General features: G+C 43.5%; 1 protein-coding gene across 1 annotated transcript in view; it reads left to right on the top strand.

Moving 5' to 3' along the window:
- The window catches only part of SNCB (synuclein beta), a 94,889-nt gene that overhangs the window by 49,906 nt on the left and 20,976 nt on the right, over positions 1-24,007 (top strand). The window contains exon 5 of the mRNA XM_040406726.1: positions 23,440-23,526. Coding sequence (XP_040262660.1) covers positions 23,440-23,526 — 87 coding nt within the window. The remainder of the gene's footprint in view (positions 1-23,439; positions 23,527-24,007) is intronic.

The following is a 24,007-nucleotide window of genomic DNA, read 5'->3' on the forward strand; positions in this document are numbered from 1 at the left end:
GATCAGCTATGAATTCATGTTTAGCTCAGTAGGGCAAGGGAGATGAGAGCCCACCATACACGTCCAACAACTAAAGGGATGTTAAAGGGTTTTTCCAAGAGTACAATATCCCATCAGATTGGTAGGTGTCTGATTTCTGGCAAAGCCAGTGATCAGTTGTTTAAAAAGGTTGTGGCACTCCAGTGAGTGCTGCAGCCGCTTTCTAGGCCTGTGATGTCACGTCCATGGGTCACATGGCATATGTGCAGCTCAGTCTCAATCAAGTGAATGGGCCTGGGTTGCAATACCAAGCACAGCCACTATACACTGTACGGCTCTGTGCTTGGTATGGTGTGAGGAGACCGCAATTCTCACCTAAGTGCCACACCTCTTCAAACAGCTAATCAGAGGTGGTGCCAGGAGTCAGACCCCCCACTGATCAGATATTGATGATCTACCTTGAAGATATGTCATTTATGGTACTTCCAGAAAACCTCTTTTTGGGTACACAATAGTATACATTAGGCAGAACTGGAGGTGACAAGATGCTGGGACATATGTATAGGAGGTGCAGAGGTAGTTGCAACTTGGTCCTAGTGTTGAGGAGGCTCAAATGCCTCTCCGCTACAATACACCTGTGTTATATACACATGGTTAGTGGGGGTTCTCTTACAGATTTGGTGTAGGAGGCCCAGGAGCTTTAATTTATGCCAGAGACAAATTACAGTATCTAAGAATACACCAGCTTGTCCTTCAGTTTTAAGAAATTAAGCAGATACCGTACATAGGTCCATGTTTTTGGCAAAAAATGAACATCACAAAAGTCAGAGACCCAAGAGACTAAGTAACTAGGATGTAGAGCCAAGACATGAAGCGGTTATGGACTATAACACGATCAGAAATTAAAAGTAGGTCAGACAAAGACTCATAGTGAAAACAATTTGTTGTTCTCAGCACAGAACTCAGGGAATTGTTAAAACTTTCAAAGCAAACTCCTAGTCAGATAACAGAGGACATTGGAGGGTGCCAGAGAAGTGAGCAGCAGTTGTACTTTTAAGTAGAGGTGAGTGAATTGGAGACCTAGTCTAATGAATCGATCAGAATGTTGGATTCAGGTCCGAATCGATTCTACCAAAATCAAAAGTGCTCCAATTGGCGTGAGAATTGTTGTATGACACTCTGAGCTCTCCTAGTACTCATATTTCTTCTCTCACCTTTCTATTTTTTGTATTTTGTCTCTCTGGCAACCCCATACCCCCTTCCTTTTCAAGCTCTTTAATGCAATGACAGCAATAGTAAATGTCAGAGTGACACTGACATATATGGCTATGGGTTAACGCTATGCCATCAGATTTGTCATCAAAAAATTATCTTCATGCATCCAAAAATTCTCCCTATTTTTTGGGTGCGACCACACTATTCACTGGTATTGTTGCACTAAATTTAGCTTATTTGAGCACTTATACATACTAGAAAAATTGTAACAGGTTTGTGGTAAAAAAATACAGGCTTAATTAAACGTCCCCTGGCTGTGACCATATTCTACAGTAAAATTGTTTGCATGCTTTCAAACAGTAGAAAAATTGCAACGGGTTCTTTGGAAAGAAAAAGGCACAACTGCTCAGCTTATTTAGCAAAATATATGCTGCTGGTAAGGCTGGGACTATGCCTATAAAACACATCAACTGTACAAGGTTTGGAACAGGTTTTAGCACAAAAAAAAAAAGAGTACTTTCTCTTGACATGAAGTTTTAAAAAGCTCCAGCAGCCACCCTCTCTGTAAGACACACAGTACACTAACTGTCCCTATTCTGTACCTACTGATAAACTCTGATTTCTACCTGGCAACCTAACTAAATATATCTTATTCACAATCACTTCACTATCTCTGCAAGAACCTAAGATGGCTGTCTTGTGTGTCTAATTGGTGTTTGTCAGAGACATGGCAGACAAATCTGATCACATCGGTGGCAGAGCTCACATTGGTGTCTGTGCTTTAGAGCTAACATAGATAGACCAGCTAATATCCTCCCTCCTGATTGACTGTCAGGCTGACTGCAAAGTACTATGGGCAAGCTTGCCGGCAGGGCCCCAGCTGGGTTCACATGATCCTCTGTCTTCATCTTCCCTACCCGTTTTCCCTCACTAGTGTGCTGAATTTCAAAAGTAAAATGGCAGGCACCGTTTTGCGTAATTCCTCCAAAGGGAATTGCCAAAACTTTGAAGAAGCACTTTTGTGAAATTCGTGATGAATCCGATCACCCATCTCTCCTTCTTTTAGCGCAAAAATGAATAGATTCTTTATTAGGTGTCAGCATACTGAGCCTTTTTTATAGATTTGTACCACTCACCTATGTTTTTTTAACTTGACTTCTAAAATTACATTTAAGAAATATAGTACTAAAGAGTTTCCACTTATGTTACTGCAGGCATTCATCAAAATTCAATATCTTGTAGATATATCCCATAGGATTACCCCACATCAACATTTGAAAGAAATTTTAAAAGCTGATAAAGTGTCTGAGAAAAATTACTCTCCAGCTGCCAGATCAATAAAACAATATTAAATTGGAAAGTGATATGTTCTAAAGTGAAGTGTAACTAGAACACTCTACACGATGCCATTAAATCTGTCATTCATATCTTGTATGGGGGTCATAGCTATTTCCAGTATGAAATATTCTCTACATCCATAATCTTATCACCTGGCTGCTCTAATGAGCGTACAGAAGAGTAGCACACTACTGTGGAACATGTTAGTGCCATATAATTGAATATAATAGAGTCATAATCTAGTAAATACTATAAATTTTTACGTCAAAATACAGAAATAACATACAGACATAATATATGGTGTAGTGTGTAAAGAACAGTTACATTCACAAAGTAATTCGTGAAAAAAGCTGGGTTTACAAAGGGCGGTGCAGCGGCCGATTGTCGAGAAGGATGCGTTCCTTCCCGACTGTTGGCTGCTTGTTCAGTGAAGGAGGCCAGCACTATCTACTGCTCAGGAGCCATGATAGGTGGTTCCTGCACGAGCAACAGGACCACCGCGTGATCGGCAGCACATTTAGACAGGGCAAATGATTGGAAATGACCGTTCCCGATAATCTGGACAATTTTTGGTGAGTTTAAATGCACCTTAAAGCTGGGTTTACATTGGGTGATGCAGCGGCTGATTGTTGTGGAGAAAGCGTTCCTTCCTGACGGTTGGCTGCTCGTTCATTGAAGGAGACCACACATTTACATGCAGCGATCTCCTTCACTGTATGAGGACGAGGAATCGCTATTGTGATCCTTCGTCCTACAGAATCATGGCTTCTGAGCAGATCGCTGTTTAGACCACACAATCTGCTGCCCGGAAACTATGATTGGTGGTGCCGACAGGATCGCCTGATGAACGAACATTTCACTCGTTCATTTGGTGATCAGTAGCACATTTAGACAGCCAGATGATCAGGAACGACCATTCGCAGGAACGATTATTGTTGCATTTAAATGCATGTTTATTCTTTTAAGGCGTGATACATATAAGGGGGAATGTATTAACTAGTTTTCTACTGTACAAAAGTTGAATTTTTTTTTGTGCAAGTGCCTTTTTGCGCAAAAAAGTTAATGTGTCTTTTTGACCTTTTCCACCTTCCTTGCCAATTTCACAAAAAGTGTGGGGGTATGGGCAGGAGGAGGTGGCCAGTGGGCATGACCTCCATAGCCCAATCATTTAACAACACATGTTGGAACTTATTAGACCAGAAATCCACGCCAGCTCCCTTGCTGGCACATATTTCTTTTTTCTGGTGCACAGAACTTCCAATGATGCACCCTAATGGTTACCTCTTAATAATTATGGTGCAATATACAACAGGGTTTGCTATTGAGAATGTGTTCTGAAAAGCCAGGTGTAATACATTCCCAACATAGGATTTTTGTGATATTTTTCCAACTTTTGCGTTCTTTTATGTATTCTTGAATGTGCGTTTTTGGTGTGTTTTGGTGGGGAAAAATACCAGCCCCAGATATTAGTTGAAAGTCTTTGGGAATTTTGAAACACAGGGCGCACAAGGTTTCTTTCTCTAGTGTTTTTTTTTTTCAGTTTGGTGACACATTTTGTGTCTATGGTCTTTTAAAAAAATGCAACATGTTGAAGCAATAGTGCACTTCAAACATATTCGAAGAGAAAATTGCAACAAAAAAAAGCATTAAAAAATCTGTGACATGCAAAAAAAAAAAAACATACAGTTTTTATCGTATTTTTTAACAGCAATAATGGCCAAACCAAATGCATGTGCGTAGGAGCCCTAAGGGTAGTCTTAGGGTCCAATCACACATCCATAAGTGTTCTGCGGATCCGCAAATTGAGGATCCGCAAAACACGGACACTGGCACATCGTGCTGCCCCATAGAAATGAATGGGTCAGCAATTCCGTTCCGCGGAACAAAATTGCGGATGTGTGAATGGAGCCTTAAAAGGGTTTCTGTCATCAGAAAAATGGGTATTAACCTGGCTGACATTAGCGATGTGCTAAACTGCTAGCTGAACAGTGAGCCAACAGCCGGCTTCCTCACCTCGCCTGCTCTGAATATGTCACAGTGAGGAAGCCGGCTGCCGGCGAACATCCTTCCCTCACTACGCCTGCGCCGAATACTGAACGGGAGGGCGCAGGCGCGAGATTTCCCTGGCAGATAGGAGACCAATGCTGGCCTGGCTCTGTCAATCAAGTGTAGAAGGGCGTGGAAAGAGGTAAGTGAACAAAGCCTCTAGGAGCAGGTGCCTCCTAGAGGCTAATTTGCATATTATAAATGTTTGTTTTTCGAAATAACGGCGGCAGGCAGTGAGATGGCACTAATATAGTTATGTTCAGCTGACATTAGCACATCGCTAATGTCAGAGCCAGGTTAATACCCATTTTTCTGATGACAGAAACCCTTTAAATAGGTTTTCCAGAAGCAGAATATTGATGACCTATCCTCAGGACTCGGGCACCACCACAGATCAGCAGTAAGCACTGCAACCTCTTCACAGCAATACAAGCACACCCTCACAATGCTGTCTATAAAGGCATGGAGAAGGAGGAGCTGAGAACTGAATGCAGGACATAACACGATCCGCAGATGAAAGGCTCCCAGCATTTACAGATTGATCATACTTGATTAATGCATTCACACTTTAGGAACCAGAGGAGCAAGGACTGTGAGATATAAATGGTGCTGGTTCAATGCATTAATGGCAGGCACTGTGTTTACTGGGCAGTAAATGTGCTTTGACCAATGCTTTCGTACGCCCCTGTTCCCTGTGGACTGCCCTCCACCTTATGTTCCAGTGATAGACACAGGTGCAATTCTCAGCTTTCACCGTAAAGAGGTCATTCCTAATCTAACCATCACAGAAGTTCCTATTACGGGAGTGGAGTGCCCACATGTTGTGCAGAAGATCAATAGATACAAGGCATCCACCGAATGGCGCAATTATTTATCATATATTCAGCAATGAAACATCTTATAGCTAGAGATCTAGACATAGACACTATTTTACTGTCAGCTCGTTTACTGGACGTTTTTTGCTTTCCGTATACGGTCTGTACACGGAACCATTCATTTCAATGGTTTCGCAAAAAAACGGAGTGTACTCCGTATGCATTCCGTTTCCGTATTTCCGTTTTTCCGTTCCCTTGAAAGATAGAACATGTCCTAATTTTGCCTCTCAAATCACGTTCCATGGCTCCATTCAAGTCAATGGGTCCGCAAAAAAAAACGGAACACATACAGAAATGCATCCGTATGTCTTCCGTATCCGTTACATTTTTTTCAGAACCATCTATTGGAAATGTTATGCCCAGCCCAATTTTTTCTATGTAATTACTGTATACTGTATATGCCATACGGAAAAACGGAACCGAAAAACGGAACCGAAACGGAAACACAACGGAAACAAAAAACGGAACAACAGATCCGCAAAAAATGGCCCGCAAAACACTGAAAAAGCCATACGGTCGTGTGAAAGAGGCCTTATCTAAACTGGAGAAACTCATCAGATGAATGTCAGCTGAACCTGCAGATTTCAGCAGGACCAGCCCACCATCTAAGGTGTCTGTAGCTATGGCTACTGCCGGGATCATACTGATGTATTTTAGTGTTGTATAGGAGTTATTGTCATTTATTATATCCAAAGAACTAACTGGATAGTTGGTTTGGTGACCTTTAAACCTAGCTAGATCCAGGATGACCTGAGATTGACCAGGTCATTATGATCCTCCAAAGTATATTTGGTAAAGATTGTATATAACATGCATCTTACAAGTGACTATGGTGTATACAGGACCTGTGCGTCTTAAAAACAGATGCAGATATCATGACTAGGGTTGAGCGAATCAAAGTAACATATCAATTTTCCCTGAAATGGCGTAAAAAATAATAATTATATATTCGCCTTATCCATTTGAGAGACAAGAGGCCGCTGCGGCCATCTTGATTGAATATCCCGCCCGAAATTTCTTGCGGCGCGCAATGACGTCATCACGCACTGCATGAGATTTCGAGCGGGATCTTCAATCAAGATGGCCGCAGCGGCCTCTTCACGCTCAAATGGATAAGGTATTTTTATTTTTTTAACCCCTGAAAGGCCTCCATTTTTACATCAGATGCTGCGATCAGCGATGAACGTGGCATTTGAGCGGTTCAATGACGGGGTGGCGCAATAGTCATTCCCCATCATTGCTTCCACTGCTTGCAAAGAAATGCGCTTCGTGACAAAGTAATTAGACGCAAAGCTAATTTATTTGTGAAATTCGTCGCAGCAGCCGAATCAAAGTTTTCATAACTTTGCTCAATGCTAATCATGACCTAACACTTCCAGACTGATTAATGAAACTTACTACTAATAGGCCTTCCTTTCACTAAACTCTCTTCTCTCCAATCTAATGCAGTAGTCAGGGTCAGCTTTTTGCCCAATGCTATACTAATGCCTCCCGCTGTGCTGCACTGGATGCACATCCACTATAGAATACACATTAAACATATTCCTCTCACCTACTGAGCTCTCAACACCTTATATTTCCTCCTTCATCTCTATGTACCACCCTATCCGTGCTCTAAATCCTTCACAATCCAAACCTCCCACTTCCATCTCCAAGACTTCTCTTGAGCTGCACCAGCTCTCTAGAATGCTCTACCCCGGACAATCAGATTTATGGCAACATACTCGTATGTGTGCCCCAAAAAACACATCTCTGCATTTATCAACATTATTTCTCAGAACCTGATCCCTTCATCTGTATCCCCCAAACTCCTTGTATACTTAAAGAAGTTGTCTCACTTCAGCAAATAGCATTTATCATGTAGAGAAAGTTATTACAAGGCACTTACTAATGTATTGTGATTGTCCATTTTGCCTCCTTTACTGGCTGGATTCATTTTTCCATCACATTATACACTGTGGTTACGACCACCCTGCAATCCATCAATGGTGGACATGCGTGTACACTACAGGAAAAAGCGCTGGCGTATTTAGTGGCCAGGACCATGGGAGCACACATAGGCTAGTGTTTTTTTCCATAGTGTGCAGGCACGACTACCACTGATGGATTGAAGGGTGGTCGTGAAAATGGAAATGAGCAGTGTATAATGTGATGGAAAAATGAATCCAGCCAGCAAAGGAAGCAATATGGATAATACCTATAGATAAGTAAGTGCCTTGTATTAACTTTCTCTACATAATAAATGCTATTGCTGAAGTGAGACAACTCCTTTAAGGCTAGTTTTACATTTGCGGCACAGCTGGAGTTCTCCGTATCCAGCATTGCCAGATGTTACCGGAATGCCCACCATCCCCACTAAAAGGGGTTGTCACACAAAAAATATTCTACAGTTTTCAAACCAGCACCTGGATCTGAATAGTCTTGTTACTGTATGTACAGTAATTAAACATTTTAGTATAGCCACTGAGTAATTCAATAAAATGTATCTGTATAGCATCACTTGCTGTGTTTTTATTTTCTTATTTCTCTGACCTGCTCACTGAGATGGCCTTATATGCTCACTTTCATCCTTCAGCTGCCTCCTGAGCTGTGATAGGGAGAGAGACACAATTCAGATTCTTGCTATGGGGCCCAGTGATTTCTACAGTTGCAAGAAAAAGTATGTGAACCCTTTGGAATGATATGGATTTCTGCACAAATTGGTCATAAAATATGATCTGATCTTCATCTAAGTCACAACAATAGACAATCACAGTCTGCTTAAACTAATAACACACAAAGAATTAAATGTTACCATGTTTTTATTGAACACACCATGTAAATATTCACAGTGCAGGTGGAAAAAGTATGTGAACCCCTAGACTAATGACATTTCCAAGAGCTAATTGGAGTGAGGTGTCAGCCAACTGGAGTCCAATCAATGAGTTGAGATTGGAGATGTTGGTTACAGCTGCCCTTCCCTATAAAAAACACACACCAGTTCTGGGTTAGCTTTTCAGAAGAAGCATTGCCTGATGTGAATGATGCCTCGCACAAAAGAGCTCTCAGAAGACCAATGATTAAGAATTGTTGACTTGTATAAAGCTGGAAAGAGTTATAAAAATATCTCCAAAAGCCTTGCTGTTCATCAGTCCACAGTAAGACAAGTTGTCTATAATGGAGAAAGTTCAGCACTGCTGCTACTCTCCCTAGGAGTGGCCGTCATGTAAAGATGACTGCAAGAGCACAGTGCAGACTGCTCAATGAGGTGAAGAAGAATCCTAGAGCTTCAGCTAAAGACTTACAAAAGTCTCTGGCATATGCTAACATCCCTGTTAGCGAATCTACGATACGTAAAACACTAAACAAGAATGGATTTCATGTGAGGATACCACAGAGGAAGCCACTGCTGTCCAAAAAAAAACATTGCTGCACGTTTACAGTTTGCACAAGAGCACCTGGATGTTCCATAGCTGTACTGGCAAAATATTCTGTGGACAGATGAAACAAAAGTTGAGTTGTTTGGAAGAAACACACAACACTGTGTGGAGAAAAAGAGGCACAGCACACCAACATCAAAACCTTATCCCAACTGTGAAGTATGATGGTGGGGGCATCATGGTTTGGGGCTGCTTTGCTGCATCAGGGCCTAGACGGATTGCTATAATCGAAGGAAAAATTAATTCCCAAGTTTATCAAGACATTTTGCAGGAGAACTTAAGGCCATCTGTCCACCAGCTGAAGCTCAACAGAAGATGGGTGTTGCAACAGGACCACGACCCAAAGCATTGAAGTAAATCAACAACAGAATGGCTTCAACAGAAGAAAATACGCCTTCTGGAGTGGCCCAGTCAGAGTCCTGACCTTAACCCGATTGAGATACTGTGGCATGACCCCAAGAAAGCGATTCACACCAGACATCCCAAGAATATTGCTGAACTGAAACAGTTCTGTAAAGAGAAATGGTCAAGAATTACTCCTGATTGCACATCTTATCTGCAACTACAGGAAACGTTTGGTTGAAGTTATTGCTGCCAAAGGAGCTTCAACCAGTTATTAAATCCAAGGATTCACATACTTTTTCCACCTGCACTGTGAATGTTTACATGGTGTGTTCAATAAAAACATGGTAACATTTACTTCTTTGTGTGTTATTAGTTTAAGCAGACTGTGATTGTCTATTGTTGTGACTTAGATGAAGATCAGATCACATTTTATGGCCAATTTGTGCAGAAATCCATATAATTCCAAAGGGTTCACATACTTTTTCCTGCAACTGTATGTATACCCCTGATTGTCATGTACTATATGATGTCCGATTTTAATTTTTTACATTAGTCATGGGATAACCCCTTTAATGCACTTCATGATGCTGGCTGGTAACTCCTGTTTTATATGCACTACTAGAGATGGCCTTGCGGTTCGCCCGGCGGTCGGTTCGCGGCAAACTTTACACATTCGCAGTTCGCCGAACATATGGCGATATTCGTGCCCGCCATATTCTTTTACATTGTGAAGAACTTTGACCCATGACACAGGACAGCCAATTGAGACATTTCAGCACATGGACATACCCCCTACCTTATAAATAGACCCAATCTGGCTGCCATTTTACATTCTGTCTTTTGTCAGTGTCGGGAGAGGTTGCTGTGTGGAGCAGGGACAGACTGTTAGGGACACCAAACGCTAGCTAATAGGTCCACAAATGTCCTTTTAAGGACTGGTATAGGTGTACTATTGATAGGTGTGACATACTGAGGGGTGTAATACACTTATAATATACTTTCTAATATAGAAAGTATATTATAGTGCATTTGTATTGTGCAGCATTGTGACTGGTGATCGGTTCTGCAGCGATACTACAACTACAAAGAGTGACAAACGCAATTAGAAAAAAGTATTATAACTGGTTATCACACCAGTGGCCCCCAAAACCACATATTGAAGCGGGGTGTTATCTAAGAATATACTACTCAAATAGTGTATTTGTGTGCTGCAGAAATTTATCCGCTTTCACAGCGTTACTGTACTTCTGCTACATACAGTGAGAAAATTTAAAGGAAAACATTCTGCAGCGATACTACAACTACAAAGAGTGACAAACGCAATTAGAAAAAAGTATTATAACTGGTGTGATTATAGACCAGTGGGCCCCAAAACAACATATTGAAGTAGGGTGTTATCTAAGAATACTCTACTGAAGAAATGTATCCACTTTCACTGCGTTACCTCTGCTAGACACAGTGCTAAAATTTAAACAATTATTTTTTTTTAAACTGGTGTGATTATAGACCAGTTGCCACCAAAACGACAGATTGAAGCAGGGTATTATATACCTTCTTACACATACACTGCGCTTCAATAGAGACTTTTGTCACCGGGTCATTTAAAAAATGACAGGCAGAAGTAGAGGCAGGCTCTTCCGCAAGGGTGGTAGGGCAGGAGCACCAGGCCGGAGCCAAAGTGGTAAGTTTCAGAAGGTGCGTTCAATTACGTCAAAGGACGCACCAGACTTGGTTGAGTGGCTCACTCAGCCTTCCGCTTCTGTACCCTCCTCATCCTCTCTATCTGCACCCTCTTCACTCTCTGCTGTGTGCACCCCCAAAGACACCACCACCAACACCACCATATACCCTCCGCTTGAGTCACAGGAATAATTTTCCGATCCATCACAAGACATTTCCGAAGCACAGACATTCTTGGCATCGGATCAGGAAGAGGAGGTAGCAACGGCCGCCACTCAGCTCAGCAGTCTGACGACAGTACCCAGATCAGCCCAAGGAGGTTGGTCCCCGCTGTTGCTGCCTACTCCGAGATCTTTAACCTTAGTGGTGGGGAAGGTGACGTCGATGATGACGTGTCTATGGACGTAACGTGGGTGCCCACAAGAGAGGAAGAGGAGGGGAGGAAGAGGAGGGGAGTTCAGAGGGAGGCCACGGATTGCATGCAGGCCTGCCTCTTCTTCTCCTCCTCCTACTCCATCCTCCCTCTCCTCCTCGGCTGACTCCTCCTTTTCTGCTGCTACCGTCTCTTCCGCTGCGCCGGCCAAGATCTCCAGAACCTATTCGACATGCCAGCTGAGACGTTGCCATGCTGTGCTGCGTCTGTTGTGCCTGGAAGCCAAGAGCCACACCGGTCCTGCACTCCTTTCAGCTTTGCATTCACAGGCAGATCAGTGGCTAACATGCTCAATTTGACAGTTGGTAAAGTGGTGTGCAACAACGGTGCCAATCTGCTGAGCGCGCTGAAACAGGGCAAAATGACACATGGCACACGTCCTGAACTTGGTCGTGCAGCGATCTGTTGTCAAATACCCCGGGGTCCAGAACGTCTTGCGGCAGGCCAGGAAAATCTCGGGCCATTTCAGAAGATCTTACACGGCCATGGTTCGGCTTGCTGACATTCAGTGGCGACACAACCTGCCCGTCAGACGTTTTATTTGTGACTGCCCGACGCGATGGAACTCAACCTTGTATATGCTCGATAGGCTGCTCCAGCAGAAACGTGCAGTTAACGACATTTCAGCACATGGACATACCCCCTACCTTATAAATAGACCCAATCTGGCTGCCATTTTACATTCTGTCTTTTGTCAGTGTCGGGAGAGGTTGCTGTGTGGAGCAGGGACAGACTGTTAGGGACACCAAACGCTAGCTAATAGGTCCACAAATGTCCTTTTAAGGACTGGTATAGGTGTACTATTGATAGGTGTGACATACTGAGGGGTGTAATACACTTATAATATACTTTCTAATATAGAAAGTATATTATAGTGCATTTGTATTGTGCAGCATTGTGACTGGTGATCGGTTCTGCAGCGATACTACAACTACAAAGAGTGACAAACGCAATTAGAAAAAAGTATTATAACTGGTTATCACACCAGTGGCCCCCAAAACCACATATTGAAGCGGGGTGTTATCTAAGAATATACTACTCAAATAGTGTATTTGTGTGCTGCAGAAATTTATCCGCTTTCACAGCGTTACTGTACTTCTGCTACATACAGTGAGAAAATTTAAAGGAAAACATTCTGCAGCGATACTACAACTACAAAGAGTGACAAACGCAATTAGAAAAAAGTATTATAACTGGTGTGATTATAGACCAGTGGGCCCCAAAACAACATATTGAAGTAGGGTGTTATCTAAGAATACTCTACTGAAGAAATGTATCCACTTTCACTGCGTTACCTCTGCTAGACACAGTGCTAAAATTTAAACAATTATTTTTTTTTAAACTGGTGTGATTATAGACCAGTTGCCACCAAAACGACAGATTGAAGCAGGGTATTATATACCTTCTTACACATACACTGCGCTTCAATAGAGACTTTTGTCACCGGGTCATTTAAAAAATGACAGGCAGAAGTAGAGGCAGGCTCTTCCGCAAGGGTGGTAGGGCAGGAGCACCAGGCCGGAGCCAAAGTGGTAAGTTTCAGAAGGTGCGTTCAATTACGTCAAAGGACGCACCAGACTTGGTTGAGTGGCTCACTCAGCCTTCCGCTTCTGTACCCTCCTCATCCTCTCTATCTGCACCCTCTTCACTCTCTGCTGTGTGCACCCCCAAAGACACCACCACCAACACCACCATATACCCTCCGCTTGAGTCACAGGAATAATTTTCCGATCCATCACAAGACATTTCCGAAGCACAGACATTCTTGGCATCGGATCAGGAAGAGGAGGTAGCAACGGCCGCCACTCAGCTCAGCAGTCTGACGACAGTACCCAGATCAGCCCAAGGAGGTTGGTCCCCGCTGTTGCTGCCTACTCCGAGATCTTTAACCTTAGTGGTGGGGAAGGTGACGTCGATGATGACGTGTCTATGGACGTAACGTGGGTGCCCACAAGAGAGGAAGAGGAGGGGAGGAAGAGGAGGGGAGTTCAGAGGGAGGCCACGGATTGCATGCAGGCCTGCCTCTTCTTCTCCTCCTCCTACTCCATCCTCCCTCTCCTCCTCGGCTGACTCCTCCTTTTCTGCTGCTACCGTCTCTTCCGCTGCGCCGGCCAAGATCTCCAGAACCTATTCGACATGCCAGCTGAGACGTTGCCATGCTGTGCTGCGTCTGTTGTGCCTGGAAGCCAAGAGCCACACCGGTCCTGCACTCCTTTCAGCTTTGCATTCACAGGCAGATCAGTGGCTAACATGCTCAATTTGACAGTTGGTAAAGTGGTGTGCAACAACGGTGCCAATCTGCTGAGCGCGCTGAAACAGGGCAAAATGACACATGGCACACGTCCTGAACTTGGTCGTGCAGCGATCTGTTGTCAAATACCCCGGGGTCCAGAACGTCTTGCGGCAGGCCAGGAAAATCTCGGGCCATTTCAGAAGATCTTACACGGCCATGGTTCGGCTTGCTGACATTCAGTGGCGACACAACCTGCCCGTCAGACGTTTTATTTGTGACTGCCCGACGCGATGGAACTCAACCTTGTATATGCTCGATAGGCTGCTCCAGCAGAAACGTGCAGTTAACGACATTTCAGCACATGGACATACCCCCTACCTTATAAATAGACCCAATCTGGCTGCCATTTTACATTCTGTCTTTTGTCAGTGTCGGGAGAGGTTGCTGTGTGGAGCAGGGACAGACTGTTAGGGACACCAAACGCTAGCTAATAGGTCCACAAATGTCCTTTTAAGGACTGGTATAGGTGTACTATTGATAGGTGTGACATACTGAGGGGTGTAATACACTTATAATATACTTTCTAATATAGAAAGTATATTATAGTGCATTTGTATTGTGCAGCATTGTGACTGGTGATCGGTTCTGCAGCGATACTACAACTACAAAGAGTGACAAACGCAATTAGAAAAAAGTATTATAACTGGTTATCACACCAGTGGCCCCCAAAACCACATATTGAAGCGGGGTGTTATCTAAGAATATACTACTCAAATAGTGTATTTGTGTGCTGCAGAAATTTATCCGCTTTCACAGCGTTACTGTACTTCTGCTACATACAGTGAGAAAATTTAAAGGAAAACATTCTGCAGCGATACTACAACTACAAAGAGTGACAAACGCAATTAGAAAAAAGTATTATAACTGGTGTGATTATAGACCAGTGGGCCCCAAAACAACATATTGAAGTAGGGTGTTATCTAAGAATACTCTACTGAAGAAATGTATCCACTTTCACTGCGTTACCTCTGCTAGACACAGTGCTAAAATTTAAACAATTATTTTTTTTTAAACTGGTGTGATTATAGACCAGTTGCCACCAAAACGACAGATTGAAGCAGGGTATTATATACCTTCTTACACATACACTGCGCTTCAATAGAGACTTTTGTCACCGGGTCATTTAAAAAATGACAGGCAGAAGTAGAGGCAGGCTCTTCCGCAAGGGTGGTAGGGCAGGAGCACCAGGCCGGAGCCAAAGTGGTAAGTTTCAGAAGGTGCGTTCAATTACGTCAAAGGACGCACCAGACTTGGTTGAGTGGCTCACTCAGCCTTCCGCTTCTGTACCCTTCTCATCCTCTCTATCTGCACCCTCTTCACTCTCTGCTGTGTGCACCCCCAAAGACACCACCACCAACACCACCATATACCCTCCGCTTGAGTCACAGGAATAATTTTCCGATCCATCACAAGACATTTCCGAAGCACAGACATTCTTGGCATCGGATCAGGAAGAGGAGGTAGCAACGGCCGCCACTCAGCTCAGCAGTCTGACGACAGTACCCAGATCAGCCCAAGGAGGTTGGTCCCCGCTGTTGCTGCCTACTCCGAGATCTTTAACCTTAGTGGTGGGGAAGGTGACGTCGATGATGACGTGTCTATGGACGTAACGTGGGTGCCCACAAGAGAGGAAGAGGAGGGGAGTTCAGAGGGAGAGATGGACCAGCAGATAGATAGGAGAAGCAGGCCTAACTTACATTGTACAGGAGGGACAAACCAGACTGCTAATGTATCAGGAGCGAGCCATCAACCATGTACGGTCACATCTTGCGCTCCCAGGAAGCCGGCACATGGCTCCGCAGTGTGGGCTTTTTTTTATGTGTCAGCTGCTGACAATAGTGTTGCCATCTGCAGCCTTTGCAGTTAACGCATAAGTCGCGGTAAGCCCAACACCCACCTAGGGACGACCGCCTTAAGAAGGCACCTGGCTTGTTTGTTAACATTCTTCCTGATTCTTTTTCCAAGTGGCTGCGCCCACTTTTACACATGATATATATATGTATCTCGCGTTCATAGTGGCTGCGTCCACATTTAAGCTGTATCCATTACAAAATATTAATAACAATAATAAAAAAAATGTGAAAGAAGGCACCTGGCCTCACATCACCGAGCCCAATGGGAGCAACACCGTCAGAACCCACAAAGCCACACTCCAGGCTCTTCTCCTTCTCCTTCTCCTCTCTCCTCACAATTGTCCTCCACTCCACCTTCCATCATGCCGTCCTCACGTTTGTCAGGAAAAAGGCAGGCTTCCGTGGCCCAAATGTTTGAGCGTAAAAAAATTATGACGCCGGATAACCCTCTTGCCCAACGGTTGACCGCTGGCTTGTCGTAACTGATAGCCCGCCAACTACTGCCATATAAACTTGTGGACTCTGAGGCCTTTCGAAAATTTGTGGCCATTAGAACACCACAATGGAAGGTCCCAGGAAGGAAATATTTCTCCCAGAAGGGCATCCCAGATCTATATGGCCACGTTCAGCGGCAAGTGAATGTATCTCTGGCACACAGTGTCGGTCCCAAAATACATCTGACCACAGACACGTGGTCTAGCAAACACGGGCAGGGAAGGTATATAACTTTCACTGCCCACTGGGTGAACCTTCTGACGGCCGTCAAGCATGTAACCCGTGTAGATTTGGTTTTACTGCCACGGATTGCATGCAGGCCTGCCTCTTCTTCTCCTCCTCCTACTCCATCCTCCCTCTCCTCCTCGGCTGACTCCTCCTTTTCTGCTGCTACCATCTCTTCCGCTGCGCCGGCCAAGATCTCCAGAACCTATTCGACATGCCAGCTGAGACGTTGCCATGCTGTGCTGCGTCTGTTGTGCCTGGAAGCCAAGAGCCACACCGGTCCTGCACTCCTTTCAGCTTTGCATTCACAGGCAGATCAGTGGCTAACATGCTCAATTTGACAGTTGGTAAAGTGGTGTGCAACAACGGTGCCAATCTGCTGAGCGCGCTGAAACAGGGCAAAATGACACATGGCACACGTCCTGAACTTGGTCGTGCAGCGATCTGTTGTCAAATACCCCGGGGTCCAGAACGTCTTGCGGCAGGCCAGGAAAATCTCGGGCCATTTCAGAAGATCTTACACGGCCATGGTTCGGCTTGCTGACATTCAGTGGCGACACAACCTGCCCGTCAGACGTTTTATTTGTGACTGCCCGACGCGATGGAACTCAACCTTGTATATGCTCGATAGGCTGCTCCAGCAGAAACGTGCAGTTAACGACTACCTGTACGAACTCTGCGGCAGGACAGGTTCTGGGAGCTTTTTTTTTTTTCACCGCGCCAGTGGCTGCTCATGCGCAACGCATGCAGACTTCTGCGGCCATTTGATGAGATCACCAAACTGGTCAGTCGCGGCCAGGGCGCCATCAGTGACATAGTACCTTTTGCCTTCTTTCTGGAGAGTGCATTGCATCGTGTCATTGATCAAGCCGTCGAGGAGCAGGTGCAGGAAGATGAGGAAGTCGCAATGCTGGATGATTTCCTAGGGGGGGCTACTCCATCTGAGACAAGTCAACAACAGGAGTCTGAAGAGGAGTCAGAGGAGGATGGTGCCGGGGAGGAGGAGGAGCAAGAAGAGCATGCTTTAAACCTTTCTGGGATCCCTGGTGTTGTCCGTGGATGGGGGGAGGAGAACGAGGACAACATTATCCTGGATGAGGAGCAGGAGCCAGGCCACTACACCGCTTCCAGTTTAGTGCAAATGGGGGCCCTCATGCTCCAGTGTTTTAAGAGGGACCCCCGTATAAAAAGCATCAAGGGCAAGGACCAGTACTGGGTGGCAACGTACTTAGACCCCTGGTACAAGCAAAAAATGGCAGAAATGTTACCACCATCACAGAGGGCTGTCAGAATGCAGCACTTCCAGGCCTTGCTTAGAGAAATGCTGCATTCTGCTTTTTTGGGCGCTGGCAGAGGAATTTCCTCTCACAGAGAAACAGTTGCGGGTACCAATCCAACTGCGCCTGCAAGAAGAGGGTGGTTTGAAGATGTGTTGGTCACTTCTGATATGAGAACATTCTTTCAGCCGACCCATCGACAGCTGTCCTCCGGATCCAGCCTCAGGGAACGTCTAGACCGGCAGGTGTCCGACTACATCGGTTTAACGGCCGATTTGGATGCTCTGAGAAGTTATGAACCTCTGGACTACTGGGTGGGCAGGCTTGACCTCTGGCCAGAGCTTGCACAATGGAACTGTTGGCTTACCCCTCGTCAAGTGTCCTGTCCGAAAGGACGTTCGGCGCAGCAGGGGGGATCGTGACTGATAAGCGCACTCGTCTAGCTCACGACAGTGTTGACTACCTCACATTTCTAAAAATGAATGAGGCATGGATCTCGGAGGAATTCAACACATGTGACCAGTAGACCATGTTTGATTCCAATTCCTCATGACAGCCCATATCCGCCACCACCCATAACAATATATGGTCCCTGTCTTCGGTAAATACAGCGGCATAAAAGGCCTTTAGGTCTGTAAAGGCCGACACTTACTTCTGTATCCAGTGAATACCTAATGTAACACCAGCCACAGAATACAAATGTATTTGCTGTCAGGTGAACGCTGTCGGCTAATTTTTGGGGCCTGTAAAGGCCGACACTTACTTCTGTATCCTGTGAATGCCTAATGTACCACCAGCCCCAGAATACAAATTTATTTGCTGTCAGGGGAACGCCTGTCGGCAATTTTTGGGGCCTTTACTGGCTGACACTTCTGTATCCTGTGAATGCCTAATTTTTCATACTGGAATTGAAAATCAATGGGTCTGTAAACGTTCCTCTCAATTGTGGAACGGATGCAGACACATTTTACAGACGTGTGAATGGACCCTATATGTATTTGACATGTATTACCGACTGCTGTCAGTTCTGGCTGATTTAGGCTGATCTGTTACACTAAAACCGAGTAATATAAAAAAAAAAAATAATACACATTATAACTGTATAAACGATTTATATAACTTATTAGAAAAAAAATAAAAATCATGGCAACTTTTCCAAAAGGAGGATCATCTCCTGCACCCCCTTCATGGTCTGGCGTTGCCTCTCCTCCATGGCCTTCAAGCGCTCTTGAATGGCCCGCATATCCTGGCGGTGCACCCTTTGCATTTTGGCCAATTTGGCCTTCATTGTCTTCATTCCTGTTAGAAAAAAAATATATGAACATTATTTGCAACTCTTATTAAACCTTTAAACCTTTATTTTGTGGTGCATCTGACTTTATGATCGCTTGCTATTACACCTTTTTGTGATAAAAGTTGTCCAAAAAATTGACTTTTTGGAGAGTTTTACATTTTAGTTTAAAAAGGTGTCCACCTGAGGGGTTATTTGGTATGATATTTTTACACAGCTGGTCGTTACAGATGAGGCCAGACCGAATATTTTTCCTTTTTTTTTAGTTATTTCTATTTTAGACAATAAAAGCATTGTTGAACCAAAAACAATTCTTGTTTTACTGTCTCCATATTTGGAGAGCCATATTATTATTTTTATTTGGCTTTTATCTAATGGTAGGGTCTAATTTTTTGCAGAATGAACTGACCGATTATTACTATTTTGGGGGGCATATGCCTTTTTTGATAGCTTGGTGTTGCACTTTTAGTGATGTTAGGTTGAATAAATTAATATTTTCTTTAAATTTTTTCTTTTTTTTATGTTTAAAGTGTTCACTGGAGGGGTTAGATCATCGGATATTTTTATAGAGACGGTCGATATGTACACGGCGGTACAAAATATGTCTGTTTGTCTATTGTTTAACTTTTTTTTAATTTTTTTTATTTAAAGTCTTTATACACATTAACAATTTAAATCTCAATACGTTAGTTAGTGATATTTATGATCTTTATATAGTTTATTAGTTAGTGATATTTCAGTACAGTATAATTTTTTTTTATTTATTAGTTATTGATAGTTCTATTGACTTTAATATTATTTATTTGTTAAGTTAATGGTTTTAATGTAGATTAAAGAGTTATTATCCAGTGTTCTTTTTTTGTATTACTATAGTGTATGTTGTCGCCTCATTGTTGGCCCTTTTAATGTTTATGTACATGTTATGGATACATAATCATATTGCTATGTGCGCATATTTACCCTCCTCCTGTTTGATTCTAATTCCTCATGACAGCCCATATCCGCCACCACCCATAACAATATATGGTCCCTGTCTTCGGTAAATACAGCGGCATAAAAGGCCTTTTATGTCCGTTGAATGCTTAATTTTTGTGGTCTGTAAAGGCCGACACTTACTTCAGTATCCTGTGAATGCCTAATGTACCACAAGCCACAGAATACAAATGTATTTGCTGTCAGGTGAACGCCTGTCGGCTAATTTTTGGGGCCTGTAAAGACCGACACTTACTTCTGTATCCAGTGAATGCCTAATGTAACACCAGCCACAGAATACAAAGGTATTTGCTGTCATGTGAACGCTGTCGGCTAATTTTTGGGGCCTGTAAAGGCCGACACTTACTTCTGTATCCTGTGAATGCCTAATGTACCACCAGCCCCAGAATACAAATTTATTTGCTGTCAGGGGAACGCCTGTCGGCAATTTTTGGGGCCTTTACTGGCTGACACTTCTGTATCCTGTGAATGCCTAATTTTTCATACTGGAATTGAAAATCAATGGGTCTGTAAACGTTCCTCTCAATTGTGGAACGGATGCGGACACATTTTACAGACGTGTGAATGGACCCTATATGTATTTGACATGTATTACCGACTGCTGTCAGTTCTGGCTGATTTAGGCTAATCTGTTACACTAAAACCGAGCAGTATAAAAAAATATAAAAAATACACATTATAACTGTATAAACGATTTATATAACTTATTAGAAAAAAAATAAAAATCATGGCAACTTTTCCAAAAGGAGGATCATCTCCTGCACCCCCTTCATGGTCTGGCGTTGCCTCTCCTCCATGGCCTTCAAGCGCTCTTGAATGGCCCGCATATCCTGGCGGTGCTCCCTTTGCATTTTGGCCAATTTTGGCTCTGGAGTCTCAGAGCAGAGTTAACCCTTATTGCGTTTATGGATTCACACCATGCAACTTTAATGGGGAATAGGAAAGATGAGGGCTATAAACTCAACCAAAAATTAATGGTTTATAGTTCCCTCTAAACCAAGAGTGGGGGTCTCCATAGTCCTGGGTCCATATCCCATAGGAAGGAGGCTAGGCCTCAGGCTTCTACTGCAGACACAGTGATGGTTCACTACGTTACTTGTCTGGCACAAACCCAACACATCACATCACCCAAAGAACACCATCCCCACAATGAAACGTGGTGGTGGCAGCATCATGCTGTGGGGATGTTTTTCAGCAGCCGGGACTGGGAAACTGCTCAGAGCTGAGGGAAAGATGGACAGAGATATTCTTGAGCAAAACCTGTACCACTCTGTGCGTGACTTGAGGCTAGGACGGAGGTTCACCTTCCAGCAGGACAATCCCCCCAAACACACTGCTAAAGCAACACTTGAGTGGTTTAAGGGGAAACATGTAAATGTGTTGGAATGGCCTAGTCAAAGCCCAGATCTCAATCCAATAGAAAATCTGTGGTCAGACTTAAAGATTGCTGTTCACAAGCGCAAACCATCACATTGGAAGGAGCAGAATCAGTATTGCAAGGAGGAATGGGCGAAAACGCCAGTGGTAAGATGTGGCAACTGCTCATAGAGACTTCTCCAAAGTGACTTGGAGCTGTGATTGCCGCAAAAAATGGCTCTACAAAGTATTGACTTTAGGGGGTGAATAGTTATGCACATTGACCTTTTCTGTTATTTTGTCCTAAAAAGTTGTATGCTTTACAATTAACCAATTTAAAAGAAGGTCTAAGTTGTGGGCATGTTCTACAAATTACATGATGGAAATCCTCAAACAATCCATGTTAATTCCAGGGGGTGAGTCAACAAAAAAAAGAACGAAGTCAAGGGGGGTAAATACTTTTTCTTAGCACTGTACACATTACAGAGTGTTGGCAAAACATACAAAAGTTATTTACGTATGTACCTGGGCATTTTTCGTCCCGGATTCTTTTTATGAAACGGGGCTGTCTTCGTTTCATGTCTAAACATTTCTTTATAATGGCCAGACGGCGGTGTTTGCGACCCATTTGGCGCCACATTTCATAGGCCAACTCCCGCACTATCCTCTGTTTCTCAACGTGGGACCAGGTGCGGTCGTAGCCCTGACCCAACATCCGCTGCAAGAGAAAAATGCAAGCATATAATCCCAATTTTTAACAATAATAGTATTGAAAATAATTTACTCAAGTAAACTGCTAAAAGTATTTAATGCTTTGAGGTGGAAATATTAGATTTAGGCTGCCTGCACCGCCAGTATTTGCTGCTTCATTTAGAGTTACCCAGGGTGCATCCCGAGAGGCGAACCAGCTGTACACCCCATACCGTACCGTCACTTCACTAGACAGGTACATCTCTGCTTAGCTGGACAATATCTGATAGCTCAGACTCCATGCACATACAGTCGTAATACAATCCCATCTTCTAACTGTAACAGTAAGGCCGCATGCACACGGGCGTGTTTTTTCACAACTACGGACCGTACAAACCCGTCCTGCAGAGTTGACAAGCGCACGGCGTCATTGGTTGCTATGATGACGTGCGCTTCCAGACCACCACCGCTGTACTGTGATACACTTGTATGATCTATACAAGTGTATTACTGTACAGCGGTGGCGGCAAGAAGCGCACGGCATCATAGCGAGTTAGCATTAGCAACCAATGACGCCGTGTGCTCGGCCACTCTGCAGGGTAACCTAACATAGTGGGTGTGATGTCACAGGAATACTTAGTGCAACAATCACTAATATCTAGTGAGACCTTATAAAATGGAAAGTTTGGTGCACTTAAAAAAAAAATTGAATCGCAGAAGGTCGCACTGGCGATTTTTTTTTATAACATTCTTTATGCATATAAAGCGATTGTTCAGACATGCAGGTGAAATGTAATCAAATACACTACTTTAATGTAAGATTGCTTACAGTCACCAGGAGTTCTTCGTTGAACTTCGTTCCAACCATCGCATCCATCTAATTGCTAGTCGGTGTAAACCAGTTGCTGTAGGCCACTACCTCAGAATGCATGTGCTCTTGCGATTAATATTTTGCCGATATTTCGCTGATGAAAAAATTATGCTTGTAGATCGCAGATTCGCTTAATACTTCTGGTATGTCAGTGTCCATGTTGTGGGACTATGTGTGCGCATTTACTAAGTATTTTGTGGCTGCAAATATGACCTGGAGGTTTCTCATGTTCGCATGCCATTAAAATGAATGGGACCCGCCGCGAACCTGCGGTTCACGAACATTTGTGCGAGTTCGAGCGATCGCGTATGTACTACACTATTAAGTGTGAAAATGGCTGAACCGTTGTACAAAACTATTACTTTTATCTCTTGTTTCAACCAAATTTCCTCATAGATTGCAAGCTCTGATGAACAGGATGAACTGCTGTGGAATATAAATGAAGGATATCATTATTATTGTTAAGAATAATAGTAAAACACCATTGCCAAGAGCTGCCATAGCAAATACATAGGTAATGCTCCCTCTGCTGGATAGCTCAGGATCCAACCATGGGAGTTTCTTATACAAATGGCTTTGCAGTTCATGAAAAGGCCACCGGGCAGCCATGTACTGTAAGCAGCTTAATAGAAACATTTCAGATCTCAACATATGATGTTTTAGATAACCAATTAGGAAAATACTTGCTTTGTATATAATAAATTTTTTTGCAAAATATTGTCATTTATTGCTTAAAATATCCTCATTATTATTTACTATTCACAGCCTGAAGAAGGCCAGGAAGCTTTGGAAGAACCTGCTGCTGAACCACTGCTGGAGCCAGAAGGGGAGAACTACGAGGAAGCCTCCCAGGTGAGAAATCCTATATTATACATAGGATGCGTCAATGAAAACCATCGGCTTTAATATCATTTTCAATGGGCATAAAGGGTGGTAAAGTGGAATATTTTTTTTCCAGAAACAGTGCCACTCTTATCACTGTTTCTAGAAGAAAGAAACACATTTCTTTTTTCAGATTGATACAGCCTCACCAAAAGGAAATGTTGAATTCTTTCCATCTTTCTTAGAAGTGAGACATCTATCACTGCCTTTTGCAGTGTATAGTACCTCTCAGCATGTCTCTGTTAGGGCTCATGCACACGACCGTATGTATTTTGTGGACCGCAAAAAATGGGTCCACAGCTGGCCCCTAATAGAACAGCACTATCCTTGTCCGTAATGCGGACAATAATTGGACATGTTCTATTTTTTTGCGGAACGGAAATACAGAGGTAGGGAAATGGAATGCACATGGAGTAACTTCCGTTTTTTTTGCAGACCCATTAAAATGAAC

The sequence above is a fragment of the Bufo bufo genome, chromosome 1, assembly GCF_905171765.1.
Source record: "Bufo bufo chromosome 1, aBufBuf1.1, whole genome shotgun sequence".
In the NCBI taxonomy this organism is placed as follows: domain Eukaryota; kingdom Metazoa; phylum Chordata; class Amphibia; order Anura; family Bufonidae; genus Bufo; species Bufo bufo.